The 18753-nt window shown below is 35.4% G+C and overlaps 1 protein-coding gene across 1 annotated transcript in view; it reads left to right on the top strand.

Moving 5' to 3' along the window:
• Positions 1 to 18753, top strand: part of C5 (complement C5) — a 115966-nt gene that overhangs the window by 36074 nt on the left and 61139 nt on the right. The window contains exons 15-22 of the mRNA XM_056812030.1: positions 966 to 1095; positions 2032 to 2094; positions 3909 to 4103; positions 6304 to 6394; positions 8380 to 8453; positions 10094 to 10233; positions 13435 to 13662; positions 15449 to 15509. Of these exons, the coding sequence (XP_056668008.1) occupies positions 966 to 1095; positions 2032 to 2094; positions 3909 to 4103; positions 6304 to 6394; positions 8380 to 8453; positions 10094 to 10233; positions 13435 to 13662; positions 15449 to 15509 (982 nt within the window). The remainder of the gene's footprint in view (positions 1 to 965; positions 1096 to 2031; positions 2095 to 3908; positions 4104 to 6303; positions 6395 to 8379; positions 8454 to 10093; positions 10234 to 13434; positions 13663 to 15448; positions 15510 to 18753) is intronic.

Raw genomic sequence — 18753 nt, 5'->3', positions numbered from 1 at the left:
TGTCCAGAATCACATCAATTTTTTGTTTTAGAAGTTTGACTTAATATCCTTTCTTCCTAATTATAGTCCCAAATGTCTATTCATTTTACTAGGTTGCCCCTTTATACCTCAAAGGAAGTATTAAGGATATAAACTACTCCTTGAAATAGATATTCACTTAGACTTTAGAGAAGGAATTAGTCACTCGAGTTAAATTTATCTAAGATTCTTTCAAGTTCTAAATTCTGTGGTTTAAGTTCTGTTAAACTATTCTGTGACCCATGATTCTCTCTAGCTCTATCATTCTATTATATATAATCTGTTATTGGGATAAAATAATGTGAAATTCCTCAAGTGGTAGATTCTTATGCTCAAAATTAAGGAAAAAAATAGGTTGAAGATGTGAGGTTTTTTGGGAAATGGTAGTTTTGTTCTATTAATTAACTAGGAGAATTAAAGGCAGGCTTGTGGAAATCATCTTAAGATTAAGAGTACTTTTCTTGAGATTCTATATCTTTAGGGCCTCATGTGAATAAATACATTTTCTATGAGGCCTCAAGACATAATGAGAAAAGAGTACATTGGGAATCAGAATACCTCAATTCTGATTCTAGCCTTGACACTGGGGAGTTATTCAGGGAGGCCCAAAAATTTAGGTCAGTTTAAAGTTTGATCTGTTAGCCATTAAATTTATTCTAATATCTCAATTTAGATCATATTGTTGTTATATTCATTTACATAAATATCAATACAAAATATAAAAATCAAGCTAATAAAACCCAATAAAGCTTAAAACCACACTACAGCTTTTGAGATACTCTGTATTCCCTTGGATAAGATACTTCAACTCTCTGGACCTCAGTTTCCATATCTCAAAAGTGGATTAGACAATTTCTGAAGTTCTTTCCAGTTCTAAGTTTTCAGGATCTATAAAACTACCCGCGTTAAAATTAAAATCAGCTCATGATTCTTCCTTCCTGTTATAGGTAATGAGAGTTTTCGAAAAAAGTGACCTGGGGTGCGGTGCTGGTGGAGGTCAGAACAGTGCTGATGTGTTTCATTTAGCAGGACTTACATTTCTCACCAATGCTAATACAGAAGTCACACAAGAAAATGGTAATGTGGACAGAATTTATTCTATGATTACATTTGTATTTCTCTTTTTTAACATACCACAGTCTTATTGGTTCTACTGGTTTCATGATAATGGAGACAAGAAAGTATATGCTGTACAGTGAGTGCTTGAAGGAAGTAGAACTATTTAACCTGAGGAAGGACAATTCAAGGAGAGGTAAATGGTAGCTGTCTTCCAGTATTTAACATTGTCCCAGGGCACAGAATGAGAAATATTGAGTGGAAGTTGAAGAGAAACATAGTTTAGCTATATGAGGAAAAACTTCCTGACAAGACAATTCAAAAGTGGAATCAGCTGTCTTGGGGTATAGCTGATACTTCTTAACTGAAGGTTTTAAGCAAAAGGCCTGACAAACCCTTATTGGAGATATTATAGAAGAGTTTCCTATTCTGATATGGACAGGCATAGCTCAGCTCCTAAGTCTCTTCCAGGCAGAATTTTACTGATCAATGACTAAGAATTTCCTCTCTGGAGGAAAAAATGGACCTATGACCCACTTTTGAGAGTAACTTGCATTATTAACATTTTCTCTGTCACTTTTACAAAGCTAGAAATTCAATAAATCAATAAAAAAAGTCTTAGTTTGAAGTATTTGCCAATTTTCAAGGTATAAATGTACACACTGAAAGGTTAGCAATCTATTCTTGAGGGCCAGTTTGAGCTGGTTCCAGCATAACCATGTCTCTAAGTCTGAGATACTGTGATATTGTTATAGCAATAAACAAATTAATTAATTACCTTAAAATAAAATATAATTCTTACCCTATACTTAGGTATTTTTCTGTAAGGAAAAATTTTCATGATGAAAAACAAGTCAGCCTCAAATATTGAATGTGACTTTGAAATATAGATATTTTCTTGGGAAAATGTATTAAAATTTTTTTTTCCTTCCATCCACCTTAAAAAAAAAAAAACAGAAACACCTTGTGAGGAAATACTCAGACCAAGGAGAGAGCTGCAAAAGGAACTTGAAAAAAAAGGTACACTGAAAATTGTATTGGATTACAAAGACTATATATGTTTGTATAATTTTGGGAACTGGATATATTTTAAAATTCTATTTTCTCTACTTTCTTATTTATATAAATGAAAAAGTGAGATTTCTTAGAAATTGTCAGAACACTTCCCACAGTGATTGATATTAACATGGATTTAGGACTGATTAATTAATATACTGGGATTCCTGTTTATCAGAGCCTTAATATAGTCAACATTAAACATACTCTAAGCACCTTTCAAATTTGTGCTACATTGTGCCTGAGAAATGATTAAGACACACTTGAGTGAGACCCTCCCATGCCAAGCCCTAGTCTACACTATGGAATTTCTCTTTTGTATTAAGGATTTTCTAGAATTTGGTCAATCCTTCTCTGAATGAAATTTCTTCTCCCTCTCCTCTTTCTCCTTCTCCTCTTTCTTTTCCTCCTGATTTCCCTCCTCCTCCTTTCTATTCTCCTTTTTCCCTTTCCTCTTCGTCTCCTCCTCCTTCTTTTTCCTCTCTCTCTTATACACATACTCACACATCCTCCACACCCACCCACACCCTTCACTTTGCTATATGAGTGAAGATGAGTCTTTAAAATAGATTTTTCAAATGCCTAGGAAGATTAAAAAAATATCTCCTTAGACCATAACCCTACAAACCCTCCTAAGGGTGTTAATAATAAAAAAATACAACATCCTCCTCCTTTTCCTCTTCCTTTCCCTTTTCTTCTTCCATGTTAGGAAAATAAACAGCTTTAGGACAAGGTTACTAGCAACTCCACTGGCTCCTTTGTTTTGGATCCAGATCCAACCAGGCAAAGTGTATGTGACTGCTGGTGAGAAGGTCCTGTCTGTCCCTATCTCCCCTTACCAAAATGGAAGGCAGAAAATCCTGGAATCCTACAAAGAATTATGAGACTTGCCAAGTGATCTCAGATATTCTGCAACCATGAACAAACCTTCATCCAACAATGATGTAATTGGTCACTTTTCCAATGCTGTTTGTCTTGATGTTGACTGACAACTGAGCCAAATCAGTTATGATTAAAGAACATTAAAGAACATCAGAGAATGCTAGACCAGTACTTAGCTTCTTCCTCTCTCCTGGTTAAATCCAAGAAGATCCAGGGCAGCAGTTTGAGGATGGAGTACCAGAACAACAGCTGAACTACAGAATCCTCACTACTACACTGTTAGTTATTACTTTTGCTACTTCTTAAGTATAGATGTCAGCAAAGGGATGGGAAGAGATCAGGTGAAGCTGCTCCCTCATGTCTAGACTTTCCTAAATGTTCCAGAGTTGTTAGATCTTTACTACCTCCTAACCTTCTCATCAGGCTGTCTTAATGTTACCAAGATGAATGTTGGGAGAAGATTATGAAAGGTCCTAGGGTGGAAATTGGGAGAATCATGGGCAGCATGGTAAGATTTGCCCAGAACCAGCATCCCCTAGGAGTATTTCTGCTTATATTTGGCACCTGTTTTTTGGTGAGGAATAAATATGTATAGCAGTTTAATTAAAAGTACATTGAGGGGTTGGTGAGATGGCTCAGTAGGTTAAAAGCAAGGCCCAGAGATGGGAGGTCCTGGGTTCAAATTTGGTCTTAAATACTTCCTGGCTGTGTGACCTTGGGAAAGTCATCTAAGCCCTATTGCTTAACTCTTACCACCCCTTACCATTCTTCTGCCTTGGAACCAATAATATTCATTATTGATCCTAAGAAAGAACGCAAGGGTTTTAGTTTAAAAAAAATATAGAAACAATGCATTGAAAAGACTTAAATAAGGGCACATCTGTTATTGATTACAGCTGCTCAGTACAAACACCCACGTGTTCGGAAGTGCTGCTATGATGGTGCCACAAAGACCCATGAGACCTGTGAGAAACGTCTTGAGAGAGTTAAAGAGGGACAGTTTTGCATTGAAGCATTCAAGAGTTGCTGTGAATTGGCATTTCAAATACGTTCTAAATCCAATCATAAACCTGTGATATTGGGAAGGAATTGTAAGTTAAAAAAATTTATACTCATTTTAAGCTCAGAGTTGGAAGCATACAGATGTATTGAAGATAAAAGTAATGGTTATGAGAATCCTAATAATAGCAAAAAACTAACACAGACCTTAGAAATAGGTAATCAATAATGGTATCTTACTTTTGTAATTCACTTCATGGTCACAAAAAACTTTTACAAATATCTTATTTAGTTTATTTCTTGAATCAAACCAGAAAAGTAGATGGGAGAGATGTTGTTATTTCCATTTTGCAAATGAAGAAAATGAGGCTCAAACTGGAAAGACTTCTGGATGGAGTTGGAATAATGGGGTTGAACCCCTACCTCTGACGCTTTCATTTGAATGACCTTAGTCAAGTCAGCTAAGTCCCTGGATCTGGGTTTCCTCATCTCTAGAATGAAAGAATTGGACTAGATAGTTTCTGAGATCCCTTCTAGGTCTAGATGTATGATCCTGAGATATTATAATCCTCTGACTTGTTCAATGTCATTCAGGTAGTAAATGATATTGTGGAAATATAAAGTCTTGCACACAACCACACTATTCTTACTTTCACCAGCCCCATGCCTCAAATCACTTAAAACACAAAACCAAACACCAAGACTTGTATTATCTACACATGAAGGAAGAACCATGAATTGTTTTTAATGAGAGGAGTTTCATAAATTCAGAAAACTTAGAACTGGAAAGGACTTCAGGTGTGGAAACTGAAGTTTGGAGATCCAAAGTGCTTTGACTAAGGTTTTACAGGGTGTCCAAATAAATTTATCTAGGATTTGTTCCAGATCTAAAAGTCTATGGTATACATTCTAAGTTTTACCATTCTATAATTCAACATTCTTTCTAGCTCTAACATTTTATTTTTTATAATCTCTTATTTGGAGAAAATATTACATATCTCAACAATGCCAAAAAACTAAAGAATCTTATGATCAAAATTAAGGAAAGAGTAAATTCTGATTATGAGAATGACTTTTTGGAAAGAATAATTTGATTCTATCAGTTAGCAGATTCAGTTAAAGGCAAGCTTGTAGAAATGATCTTGAGAGTTCTATTTCCTATGACAACTCTCATTAAGCATTCATAGAGAGTCCTTTAACAATTTTCTTCAATTATTCTTTTGGTTCTTGAGATTCCAAGTCTTAAGGTTCTTATGTGAATAACCTCACCTGGGCATCAAAATGCTTCAGGACACAATGAAAAAAGCACATTGACCTCAGAGTTGAGACCTAGTTTTTAACTCTAGCCTTGCCACTGATGAGTTAAACAGGATGTCCCAAAAATCTTCTTGCAGCTTTAAGCTTTAATAGATGGAAGTGAAGAGGGATAGTACACAAAGGCATAGAGACAAGAGATGGAAGTCAGTAAGTTTGATTAGAAAGTAGAATGTGTTAAGAAATTAGTGGATACAGAGAAAAAATGAATATTGGAGAAAGAGGTGATAGTTTAAGGGGCAAATGTCTAGAAGAGTTTGGAAGGGATGGGATTGGGAGATAGGCAAATTGGTTAGCTTTGTCAAAAAAAAGGGGGGTTACCTTTTCCACCAAGTCTGAAATAAAGGATGAGGAATAGGGAATTTTGAGATATAGAATTAGATAAACCAAGGTACTTACAATGGATGTTTTCCATTTTTTGGACAAAATATGAAGGAATGTCTTTGGCTAAAAGGAAAAGTATTGGGGGCAGCTGGGTAGCTCAGTAGATTGAGAGCCAGGCCTAGAGACAGGAGGTCCTAGGTTCAAATCTGGCCTCAGATGCTTCCTAGCTGTGTGGCCTTGGGCAAGTCACTTGACCCCCTTTACCTAGTCCTTACCATTCTTCTGCCTTGGAACCAATACACAGTATTGATTCCAAGATGGAATGTAAGAGTTTAAAAAAATAAATAAAAGGAAAAGTATCATGCCAACATCATGAATGAAGTAGATAGTGTTGTAATTGTTCCAGGCATATATAAAGACATTTATTCAAATTTCAAAATTAATGTATTTCTTGAAGGTGAAGTATTACTAGAAAATAAATTTGATTTGTAGAACATGTCTTTTAAACATTTATCATCTTATTTTGATACTAAATAAATGACTTCTATTACAGAAAATCTGACTAAAAATTCAAAAAGATGAAGACTAATAAGTCGTATCTATATATGATATATATTAGTCTATTGTTACATATACTAAATATAAACTTTTTAGATATTAAAACACTGATGGAGATTGGCAAACCAGAAATTCGAAGCTATTTTCCTGAAAGTTGGTTATGGGAAGTCCGCAATGTTCATTTAAGGTATTGTACTATTTTGATTTTGCTCTTAAAAATATTATAAGACCACTAAGTATAATGTCCAAAAATTTGGAAAGTCATTTCCACATAAAGAATGTGTCAGTAGTTCTTTTGATAATAAAAAGTGATACTCCATTTCTAATATACTTTAAAAGAAGAAACTTGACCACCTCTCTCAGAATTGATACTAAATATTAGTTTTGAGGCAGAAGAGTGGTAAGGGCTAGGCAATGGGGATTACATGACTAGGGTCACAGACCTAGGAAATATCAGAAGTCACATTTGAACTCAGGACTTCCCCTTTTCTAGGCCTGGCTCACTATCCACTAAGCCACCTAGATGCTCTTACAATATGCTTTCTTAAAAAATATACATTTTCACTTCATTCAAGTATTTTGGGACCGAGATAACAATATAAAGCCTCTGGGATGTTATAACACTTTTAGTGTCTCTTGGAGGAGTCACCTCCTGAGTGTGACCCAAACCAGATTAAAATGTAATTGGGAAAAAATTGTAAAATTTTTTTTAAATTGTAAATTTGTAAATTTGTAAAAATTTGTAAAAAAAAAATTTGTAAAAAAAAAAAATTGTAAAATTGTAAAAGGGAAATCTTTTACAAAATGAATAAACATATAATAAAACATAGATAATGATAACGTGTAGTTTTCTAAGTCAATATGCAGCCTGCAGGAGTCCCTATGCTCAATTTAGAGACCCCAATTTTTTATCCCCAGCTCAGGTATATAGCCAGTTGCTGCTAACATAAATTCTCCAACAGTGAACTTTCTTTTACTGTGTATGCATAGATAGAATATTAAATCAGTGGGGACCTTGGAATATGTTATATTGTGATTGCTGGAAGGTGCCTTAGAAAATAGGATGTTACAACATAGAATGTAGATTGTTAGAGACCGTAGAGATTATGTAGTTCAATTCCTTTGCCTTACAAATGGGGATACTGAGGTTTTAGAGGTGAAATTGCTTTCTCAAAGTCATAGCTCTCAGAGGATCATAAATTTATAGCTAAAAAGGATCTTAAAGGTCAATGAGTGCAGCCATCTCATAAAAAAAATAACGCCCAAGGAAGTTAAGTGATTCACCCAGGGTTGTATAGCCAAGTAAGTGTTTAAGGTGGAATTTGAACACAGGTCTTCTTGAATCCAAATCAATCATACTGCACATACTGCCTCCATGAATTAAAGGCAGAAACTAAATTAGATGCTCTTTCTATAATACTGAACTTTATCTTTGTCTGTCTAATTGTCTCCCTTTATAATTTAGATAAAAAGAGGAAATTTTCTTCCCCCAAAGTGCAAGTCAAATAAATTTTCATTTAACCAAAATGCAAGGAAGATATTCTGTTAATTGTTTCTTGTTCACTCAGGTTTCATGTATAACCAAAATGTAGCATTCCATTTCCCTGCTTGTAGTAAATAGATTATTCCAAATATTCTTTAATATTAATTTGAATAGGGGCAGCTAGGTAGCATGGTGGATAGAACATCAGGCCTGGAGTCCAGAGGACATGGGTTCAAATCTGGCCTCTAGCACTTGCAATTTGTATATCCCTGGGCAAGGCACTTCACTCTAATTGTCTAGCCCTTATTGCTCTTCTTTCTTAAAAATCAATTGATTCTAAGATAGAAGGTAAGAGTTTTATAGATACACAAACACACACATATTTGATTGTGGAGACTCTCAAGCCAACCTTCTGAAAAAGAACACATTATAAGCCACAAGAGAAATGAAGATAGAAAAAATCTAGGAGAATGAGTTGAAAATATTCTAAGCCTAGAACATTGACTTAGAAGGATATTTTTTTCTTTTTAAATAAATACTTGGTATGAACTTGTCTGTTTATAGTTTTTTTTTTTATCCTAATAATGAAAGGCAGCAGAACTCTAGATATTTGACAGTTCTGGCAAGTTGGGTTACAGATAGTTAAGTTTCTGTTCTACAGGAATGTCATGAAACATTTGAACCTTCAGGTACAAATTTCCATTGACCCTACCTGACTCTATAACATCCTGGGAGATTCGAGCCATTGGCATCTCGGACAAAGGTAAGCAGCTTTATCTAATTTCACTAGATCCTGAGGGGGTGTATCTTTGTGAGCTCATAACTTGTCAGTTTTCTCTTGGATAGTAATAGCTGACTATATAACACATTAGAGTTATTTTAAAAGTAATTTGTATTATAAATATGATCATCATTGATAAAAAAAAAACATTCAAATGAACCAAGGGCTAAAATCATGCCTTAAACAAAATCCAAATTATTTACGGTTTGGTAAAAGAAGAACACATATGAATATGTGTATGTATGTATGTATATGAACACATATGCAACTACTTTTTAAATTGCAAAATTATGTTTTAAATTACTTTAACAAAATAATTTCACATTTATTTCTATTTTCCCTTTTTTTGTAGCCTTGGTCCATTTAAAAAAAAATAGTCATAGTCAGGAGGTGAGATGCTCTGATTCATCTTTCTTCATGCCTCTCAAACTTTATAGGCATAAAGCACTTTGCATACAATATCTTATTAGAGCTTCACAATAGCTAGGAAGGGATCATTATTCTAATTTTATGGAAAAAAACTCAAAATAAAAATAAAATGGCTCTCTCAAGGACATATAGTTATTAGGTGTTAGAGATAAGAGCTGAACCTTTTAAGTACAGCACTCTATACTTCTTGATACTTTGAGGAACCTCATGATGAGTTAGAAGTTCATCTTCTGGGGGCAGCTGGGTATCTCAGTGAATTGAGAGCCAGACCTAGAGATGGGAGGTCCTGGGTTCAAATCTGACCTCAGACACTTCCCAGCTGTGTGACTCTGGGCAAGTCACTTGACCCCCATTGCCTAGCCCTTACCACTCTTCTGCCTTGGAACCAATACACAGTATTGATTCCAAGACAGAAAGTAAGAGTTTAAAAAAAAAAAGTTAATCTTCTACTTGTTCTTTCTGTAGTGCCTTTTCCATAATATTGGAGATGACCACTATAGCCCAATTCAAATAAAATATTCTGGTCACCAAATAAAAATCTCAGTGATATGGGGACAATGGAGAGAGAAACAAAGCTGGACTTTCTTCTTTAAATATTGAAATCAGCTCCATGGTCCATTAGGTAGAGGGTTTCATTTTGTTGCCAGAAAGATGTTAGTTCGAATTCTGCCTCAAACACTTATATTTCCATTGGACTAGAACCAACTGCTATATTTTTCATGATTTAATTTCATATAGTACATCTCTGAATACACATGACTACTCTATAGATTTTTGTTCACACTAATCAAGATCTAGCTATAGTTGTGTGAACCTCATTAAGTTGTTTAAATCCTCCAAGTCTCAGTTTCCTCATCTGTAAAATGGGGATAATTATAATACCTATCTCATAGGGTGATTGGGAGGACCAAATGAGATAACATATGTAAAATGCTTTGTAAACCTTCAAGTGCTATTAAAATGCTAATTATTTTAAAATTATTATTGAATTTTTTATGTTACATATAATATATCATCACATAATTTTATATTGCTAAATTATCATTGATATAGAATAGAATATATTATATTACTTATGATGTTAATAATAAAATTATTAATATTAAAGTGAACCATATATAAAATGTTTTAGATCCAAAAATATGTTCTGTGTTCCCTAATATGGCTGTTATGGGTTCTGTTTCTGTTCTTAGGTATATGTGTTGCTGATCCACTCAAGATCAAAGTATTGAAAGACATCTTCTTGGAGATGCAGATTCCCTACTCTGTGGTGCGAGGAGAACAGATTCAAATAAAGGGAACAGTTTACAACTACAAAATTTCTGAAATGAAGGTTAGAAGGGATTATAACTCAAGATGAAAAGGATACTTAGGAAAGAATCTTCCAAGCTTCTGAGGGTTTGGGAGTCTAGGTCTACCCCTTCCCTGCACTTTCTTTTTGACCCAAAAATTTTTAATCTTTGGCCTTTGAAAGAGATACACTTTATGTGGCTATTGTAAAATGTGTCCTGGATGTTTTTCTCTGAAGAAAAGAACTTCAAATGATATTCAACCTTATCTCTATTCTTGCCTCTAGTGGTATTCTTCAAATCTCTTCTGAGTTAGCACTTCTCTGACACAATTATCCTTAACTGTCTTCAATTCCAGTGCTCCAGAGTATGTTTAAAGTATTATAAAAGAGACAGCATGGTAGAGAAAGCACTTGGCCTACAATCAAGGAAAGTGGGTTTGAATCCTGATTTTTCCATTTCTTAGCAATGTGCTCATAGACAATGTATTTAATCTCCCCCCTCCCGTTAAAAACAAACAAGAACTGAATGAGTTGTACTACATGACCTCTGAACTTCTATTTAGTATGTAAAATGGGGATGCATCCAATACATGATCATTGTGAGAACCAAATGAGATAAGAGGTTTAATCACAATCTTCTAAATTAGACTCTACAAATGGGAGGGATTATTATTCTACGGTTTTGATTCTTGAATTCTAGTCTCTGGTCTGAGCTCTATAACTAGCTTAATGACTGTGGATAAATCATTATGTCCCTCTGGGATTCTGCTTCTCTATCCAAAGGATTTCAGAGTTGAAAGGGACTTCAGTGCCCATCTAGGTCACCCCACATCTATGACAAGTGGAAAACTCAGTTTATAGATGAGTAAACTAAAAATAAGACTAAGTGTCAGAGCCTGTTCTTAACTTAAGTCTTTTCATTGTAAGACTAGTGGATGTTTGCTCAATACCATACAGTATATTCTAAATAGGCCGAAAGGTGGCATAGTGTAAACAGCTCTGATCCTGCAGTTAGGAAGACTCATCTTCCTCAATTCAAATCTGACCTCAGACACTAACTATCTGTGTGATACTGGGCAAGTCACTTAACTTTGCCTCAGTTTCTTCATCAATAAATAAGCTAGAGAATGAAATGGTAAAGTACTATAGCATTTTCCCAAGAAAACTCTAAATGGGGTCACAAAGAGTTGGACGTGACTACAAAAGAATGAGCAACAAAAAATATTCTATATAGTAGGTGCTCAATGTTTGTGAAATTGAACTGTTGAGTTGAATAATCTTCATTCAGATTTTCTGTTCTAAATTTAACATCTCCCAAAATGAATATTCCTATTTATAAAGTAGAACACAACAGAGGATTTGACATGAAACTGAATCTGTATTCTATACCACTTGCTTTTTAAATAGATACAAAACAAATTTAATCCATTTCTTTCAAAACTGACCTTCTTGACTGTACTTCATTCTGAACTTTTAAAAATTTTTTAATTTTTTAATTAATTTATTTAGTCAATTTAGAACATTATTCCTTGGTTACAATAATCACATTATTTCCCTTCCTCCCCTCCACCCTCCCTTCCCATAGCCGATGCACAATTTCATTGAGTATTATTTGTGTCCTTGATCAGAACCTATTTCCATGTTGTTGGTGTTTGCATTAGGATGTTCATTTAGAGTCTACATCCCCAATCATATCCCCCTTGACCCATGTATTCAAGTAGTTGTTTTTCTTCTGTGTATCTATTCTCACAGTTTTTCCTCTGAATGTAGATAGTGTTTTTTCTCATAGATCCCTCCAAGTTGTTCAGGATCACTGCATTGCCATTAATGGAGAAGTTCATTACATCCGATTGTACCACAGTGTATCGGTCTCTGTACAATTTTCTCCTGGTTCTACTCCTTTTGCTCTGCATCAATTCCTGGAGGTCATTCCAGTTCACATGGAATTCCTCCACTTTATTATTCCTTTTAGCACAATAGTATTCCATCACCAACATATACCACAATTTGTTCAGCCATTCCCCAATTGAAGGGCATACCCTCATTTTCCAATTTTTGGCCACCACAAAGAGTGCAGCTATGAATATTCTTGTACATGTCTTTTCCCTTTTTATCTCTTTGGGGTACAAACCCAGCAGTGCTATGGTTGGATCAAAGGGCAGACATAAAGCTTTTTGGGTATAGTTCCAAATTGCCCTCCAGAATGGTTGGATCAATTCACAACTCCATCAGCAATGCATTAATGTCCCAACTTTGCCACATCCCCTCCAGAATTCATTACTTTATGTTGCTGTCATGTTAGCCAATCTGCTAGGTGTGAGGTGATACCTCAGAGTTGTTTTGATTTGCATCTCTCTGATTATAAGAGATGTAGAGCACTTTTTCATGTGCTTATTAATAGTTTTGATTTTTTTTAACTGAAAATTGCCTATCCAGGTCCCTTGCCCATTCATCAATTGGAGAATGGCTTGATTTTGTACAATTGGTTTAGTTCTTTATAAATTTGGGTAATTAGACCTTTGTCAGAGGTTTTTGTTATGAAGATTGTTTCCCAATTTGTTGCTTCCCTTCTAATTTTGGATGCATTACTTTTGTTTGTACAAAAACTTTTAAATTTGATGTAATCAAAATTATTGATTTTACATTTTGTGCTTTTTTTAAGCTCTTGCTTGGTTTTAAAGTCTTTCCTTTCCCAAAGGTCTGGCATGTATACTATTCTGTGTTTACCTAATTTGGTTATAGTTCATTCTGAACTTCTATTTCATCTCCTCTGTGCACTTTCTCAACTGTTTCAATTATTTTCTTCTTTTGTAGACATCTCCATTATTACTGTCTTTTCCTTCTCATATTGAGTCAGATATTTCTCTATCAGGAAATGGATAGCAAGCATCATCCTAGGTACTCACAGAGATAGGTTGATCACTGCTTTGACCAGAGTTGTTAAGTCTTTCAAAGTTGTTTTTATTTATGATGTTGATGTTATTGTGTAAACTGTCCTCCCAGTTCTACATATTTCACTCCACATCAGTCCATACTTGCCAGGATTCTTTGAAATCATCTCTTTCATAATTTCTCATGGTACAATAATATTTTATTACTGAATGATTAATATATTCACACTGTAAATTATTTAGACCATGGGCTCATTATGTGAATACTAGGAGCAAAAGGAAGAATTCTTATTGTTAATTCAAACTATTCTGGCTAATGCATTAATACAATTCCTCTTCTTTGATATTCCAGTTCTGTGTTCAAATGTCTGTGGGTGAAGGAATCTGTCTGGCTGGAAGTTCTTCATCTCATCCTCAGGGAATAAAGCATACTCAGTGTGTTATGAAGGATATAGATGGTTCTTCTATTCAGTCAGTTATATTCAATATTATGCCATTAGAATTAGGTCTTCATACTATCAACTTCACGCTAAACACTCCATATGGAAAAGAAATCTTGGTGAAAACCTTACGAGTGGTGGTAAGGAAAATGGTTGCATTTTTAAAACATCTTTAACTTTCAAATAGTTATGTTCTTTGATATTTTATGACATATCATCTAATATACACATGTTATATTGTGTAGTTTTGTTCTATTAATATTTTCAAAGTTATCTTGTAACTGATATCATTTTAGGCCCGCCAAAGCTGTTTGAAGTAGGCAGCTCAGGCATTGTTATTTTCACTTGACAAATCAGAAACTGAGGCTCAGTGGAGTCAGATAACTTACCCCAAATCACATAGTGACTTCCATCTAGTGGGAGAAAAGGCACTGAAATTCTCTATGCTCCCTTCTAATCAGCTTGAACTTTCAAATATAAGATAGTTGTGCTATTTCTAATTTCCTGGTGAAAATAGCCCCTGAAGTTATAACCTTTTTAGTGAATCAGAATCAGATTATTATAGAGGAGAAAAAGCACAAACTTTAGAAGCTATAGACCTGGGTTTAAATCCTGTCCCTGCTACTAATGACCTGTAGGTGTTAATTGCTTAGACCAGTGATGGTAAACCTTTTAGAGATGAAGTGCCTTCCCCCCCCCCAGACCTCAGTCATGCCCCCCCCACATGCTGGGTATGCCCTGCCCTTCCCCTTATCCCACACAGGGGAGGGAAGAAGCACTCTGATTGGGGTGCTGGACGGAGGAGTGGGTGAAGTGAGGACTATCCCCAGCAAATGTAGAGAGGGGGAAGGGAGTGGCCTGAGTGCTCTGTTCCCCTCTAGCTCTGCCTCCTATGAGCCACCCACCCTACACGCTGTAGGCTCCCATTGGGCTGCTGGGTAGAGGGGTGGGAGATATGAAAAAATGTCATCAGGTGTGATGGAGAAGGGGAGGGGAGCAGCTCCACTTACGTCCTTCTGCCTTTCTAGTAATGAACTTGGGGGGGGGAGGGGCACATGCCCACAAGGAGCACTTTGTATGTCATCTTTTGCACCTGTGACATAGGTTCACTATCAACTGGTTTAGTTTGTTTTCTCATTTGTAAAACAGTAGGGTTGGACAGGAACTCAACAACCATTTAGGCCAACCACTGACAAGTGATATCTATTCTCATTTTATAGAGAAAAAAAGCAATTTTAACTTTTTTTTCAGAATTTGACAAATAACTTCCTTCCACAAAGAGCATTTTCTTGAAGTAGAACATGAAAAGGATTGCACATGAAACAATGACTCTCTTTTTTATGACACTTGCTTTTAATATATATATATATATATATATATAAAATAAATGTGGCATTGTAATTATTATAGGCAGCACAGACAAACAGGACAGATCCATAAGGTCTCTATCATTTCTAAATTCTATTATCCTATAGAATACAGAAATACCATTTCTCAGTTTGTACAAGTGAGAAAGAAAATGTTCACTCCTCTGATCTGTTTACCATAGCCACACACAAATTCATCTCTCATCTCATCACTGGACAAAGGGACTGATTCAGATGGCAAGGATTCCAGAAACTATGTTATAACAGGAATAGAAACCGATCTGACCAGTGGAAAACTTGAGTAGGAAGTCTTTATTATGAAAGAGACATTTGCCCACCTGTAATTTTCACTTCTGATCCAAATTCTAAACCTACTGGTACAAGTCTACAACTCCTTTCTCCTTATAATAGCCCTTCAGATATTTGAAGAGGTAGATCATATGTCCCACAAGTCTTCTCCTGGCTAAAAGTTCCCTGATTTTTATTTAATCGTCCAGATTAAAATATCCTCTATAATAATTTTTCTTCTGAAATCTGTTTTTGTCCTTATATATTTCAGCCAGAAGGTATCAAAAGGGAAAGTCATGCTGGTTTCACACTGGATCCACAAGGTCTATATGGTACGCAGAATATTTTATACTTTACCTTGTATTATCATTTGTTGTTGTTCAGTCATTTTTCAGTCATGTCTGACTCTTAGTGACCTCATTTGGGGTTTTCTTGACAAAGATACTGAAATGATTAGTCATTTTCTTCTCCAGTTCATCTTACAGTTTAGAAAACTAAGGTAAATATGGATAATATATCATTATACATAGGTACACAGTTCATACTGTTATTAGTGACCATATTATTAAGTGATCATTTATATTATTGATAATTCATAAAAGTCCACATTGTTTCAGAGCACCAGCATTGACAAAGTGTTTTCTTCACAGCAACTAAGTATTTATCAAATAACTATTTATTCAGAGGATTGCTTTAAGTTCTGGGAGAGAAATAAGAGAGTTAGACATAGTCTTCGCTCTCATGGTGAAATAGGAGGGTTGAAAGCTGATGTAAAGATAAAGCATGATGTTCCATTGTAGCCACACTAGGAAGTTATAAAACAAAATACTGTGTGAGGTCTGCAGGAGACAGTTATTATTGATTATGAGATCAGAGAAGATTTCATTCAGAAGGTGATAGTCTTTCAAATGACCTCCAGAGATTAGGTAAAGATTTGACAGGTAAAGAAGGAAGAAGAGTATTCCAGGGAAAGGTCTATGAGCAGAAGCATGAAGACCAGAGAGTTCCCTGAATGTTCAGGAGCCACCAGAGTACATACATAAAAAGAAGGAAATAAACCTTTATTAAGTGCCTAGTATGTGCCAGGTACTTTACCAATGCTGTGAGGGAGGTACTATTATTATCTCCATTTTGTTGAGGAAAGTAAGTGATTTGCTAGGAAGTATCTGAAGCTAGATTTGAACTCAGGTCTTCCTGACTCCAGACCCAGTGCTCTCTCTACCTAGGTGACTATAAGAATACAAGAGTGGAGAGTGAAGAATTTGAGTAGTTCAGAATAGGAACTTTTTTCTTTCTTTATATCCTCTATGTTTAGCATAATGCCTGGCTTATAGAAAGTGCTAATCAATGCTTATTAACTGACTTGTTCACTATTTTACGTGAAGGTAGGGTGGGGATGTACTAGTGAGAGTAATAACTTTTTCAAGACGTTCAACAGTGAAAAGGAGAATACAGATGAGATGCTAGACGAATTTGTTTAAGAAACAGAGAGACTAGAGTGTGTTTGTGGGTAGACAGTATGGAAGCAGTGGCAAGGGAAGAACTGAAGATTCATGTGGGAGAAGGAATGGCTCCTGGAGTAAGGAGCAAGGAGGCAGGGAAGGAGATCAATGGTACAGCTAGAAAAAAGTCTTATGGAGAAGAGACAGCTCATCTTCCATGACTACAAGGAAAGAGGGAAGAAGGAATGATGATGTTGAAGTTGGATGAATAGAGGAGAGCTACAGTCATTCATAAGAGCTGGCCTCAGTTTTCTCAGTGAACTAGAAGGCTAAGTCATTTTCTCAAAGCATCTGATATGATACTGGTGGGGATAAGAGGAGAAAAGAAAAGGTCTAGAATGATCCCTCTTGGCAATAAAATAACAAGTTGTGTAAGGCTGGAGTAAAATGAGGTTGTCGAAAATCACTGGCCTCTCTTCAAATCTTGCCTTCTGATGATCACTACATGTGTGATTTTGGTAAGTCATTTAACCTTCCTGAGTCTCAGTTGCCTTATCTACCCTATGAGGGGGGTCAGACTAAATGTCCTTTGAGGCATCCTCCAGCTTGAAATCTATGAGATAAGTAAGAGCCATGACTTTATAGTGAGTGAAATCAGTTCACTTTTCTGCCTTTTTCCAGTGATGTTCAGAAGTCCAAGGAACAACAAGGGAGAAATCAGGTGATAGAAGTTAATGAGAAGTGTGGATTCATAGGTTAGAAATAATAGAAGGTCAAATGATTCCAGGGCTAAGTGGAGGTAACCCTAAAATAGAAGACCATGGGGTCAAGGCTGGGAATACAAACAAACGAAACCAGAGTGAGGAGATCAATTGGGAGAATGAGGGTGGGTCAGTGAATAAGAGATGACAATAAGGTTAAAGAGTATGGGTGGTATTGGGAAGTTATGCTCAGAGAAGAGAATTTCAAAATTTTCAAATAATGGAAATAGTTCAGCTCTGAGAATTTGTGTGGCTTAAGTATGGCCATGATAGTCTGTGGCTACAGTGGAAATGAGAAGGGAAATCTTGAAGTTAAATAATCAATAAACAAGCAGGTATTATACTTACCAGTGGAAATATGAAGAAAAATAAAATCTTATTCCCAGAGAGAAATCTAATTTAAAAATTCCTCCTAGAATTAGAAATTCAGATAATTATTTTATATCATTTACTTGAGAATTTAGATAACAAAGCAGGCAAATTATTTCATGAGTTCATTGTTGGACTCACATATTCTCCTCATTACTGATAATTTGGTAGATTTTCCACTCTTGTTGAAGTTAAATTAGAATATTGCCTATATCTGAGGAATGAAGTATATAAATACATACGTAACATGAGCACACAGTTTGCCCAGATGGCGCATATGTGTAGGGACCTGCATATATTGGCAATTCAATAAATAGTAGGACTAGTGATTGAAGAAAAGATATAATGGATGAAGAGTTGACATTTTCATATCACTTTACCATGTGGGCAAAGGGGTTTAAAAAAGTTCAATTAACTAACTTGATCCTAACTAAGTCTTCCTAGCAGCCCTATGAAGTAAATGCCAATATTATGCCCATTTCAGAGATGAGGCTCAAAAAGATTAAATGATTTGCCCAAATTTAAATAGCTAGTAATTAACAGAGCAAGAACTAAAGAACCTGGGTCTTTGGATTGCAACTCTAATACTTAAAACAAAACTAAATTATATTGTTGGTATTTTGAACAAATGAATGGATTCACTCAAAGAAAACCTCTAATCATTAAGTAGTATAAATTCATTTGCCTTTGAAAACTACTCTGTTGCATAAATGCAGTAATGTTCTTCCTCTCACAGTAAGGTAGCAATAGGATAAATGTTAACTAAGAAATTAAGAGCACTGCTCTAAGACTCTGGCAAAGCCAAGAAATTATATCCACATGCACTTCAGGGGAGCTAGACCTGCTCTAGCAAATATAGATGTTTTAGGCATGGGAACAAAGCAGAAACAAAATCCATTTTCTGCCCCATGTCCAAATACTAAATGATCTCTCATTATACTCTCACAGAAATCTCCTCCTAACTCTCCTTTCTGGAGTAGTTCTTGGATTTAGCACTGATAAAT

The sequence above is a fragment of the Monodelphis domestica genome, chromosome 1, assembly GCF_027887165.1.
Source record: "Monodelphis domestica isolate mMonDom1 chromosome 1, mMonDom1.pri, whole genome shotgun sequence".
Lineage (NCBI taxonomy): Eukaryota > Metazoa > Chordata > Mammalia > Didelphimorphia > Didelphidae > Monodelphis > Monodelphis domestica.
The sequence above is the reverse complement of the archived record's forward strand: the minus strand, read 5'-3'. Positions and strand labels throughout refer to the sequence as shown.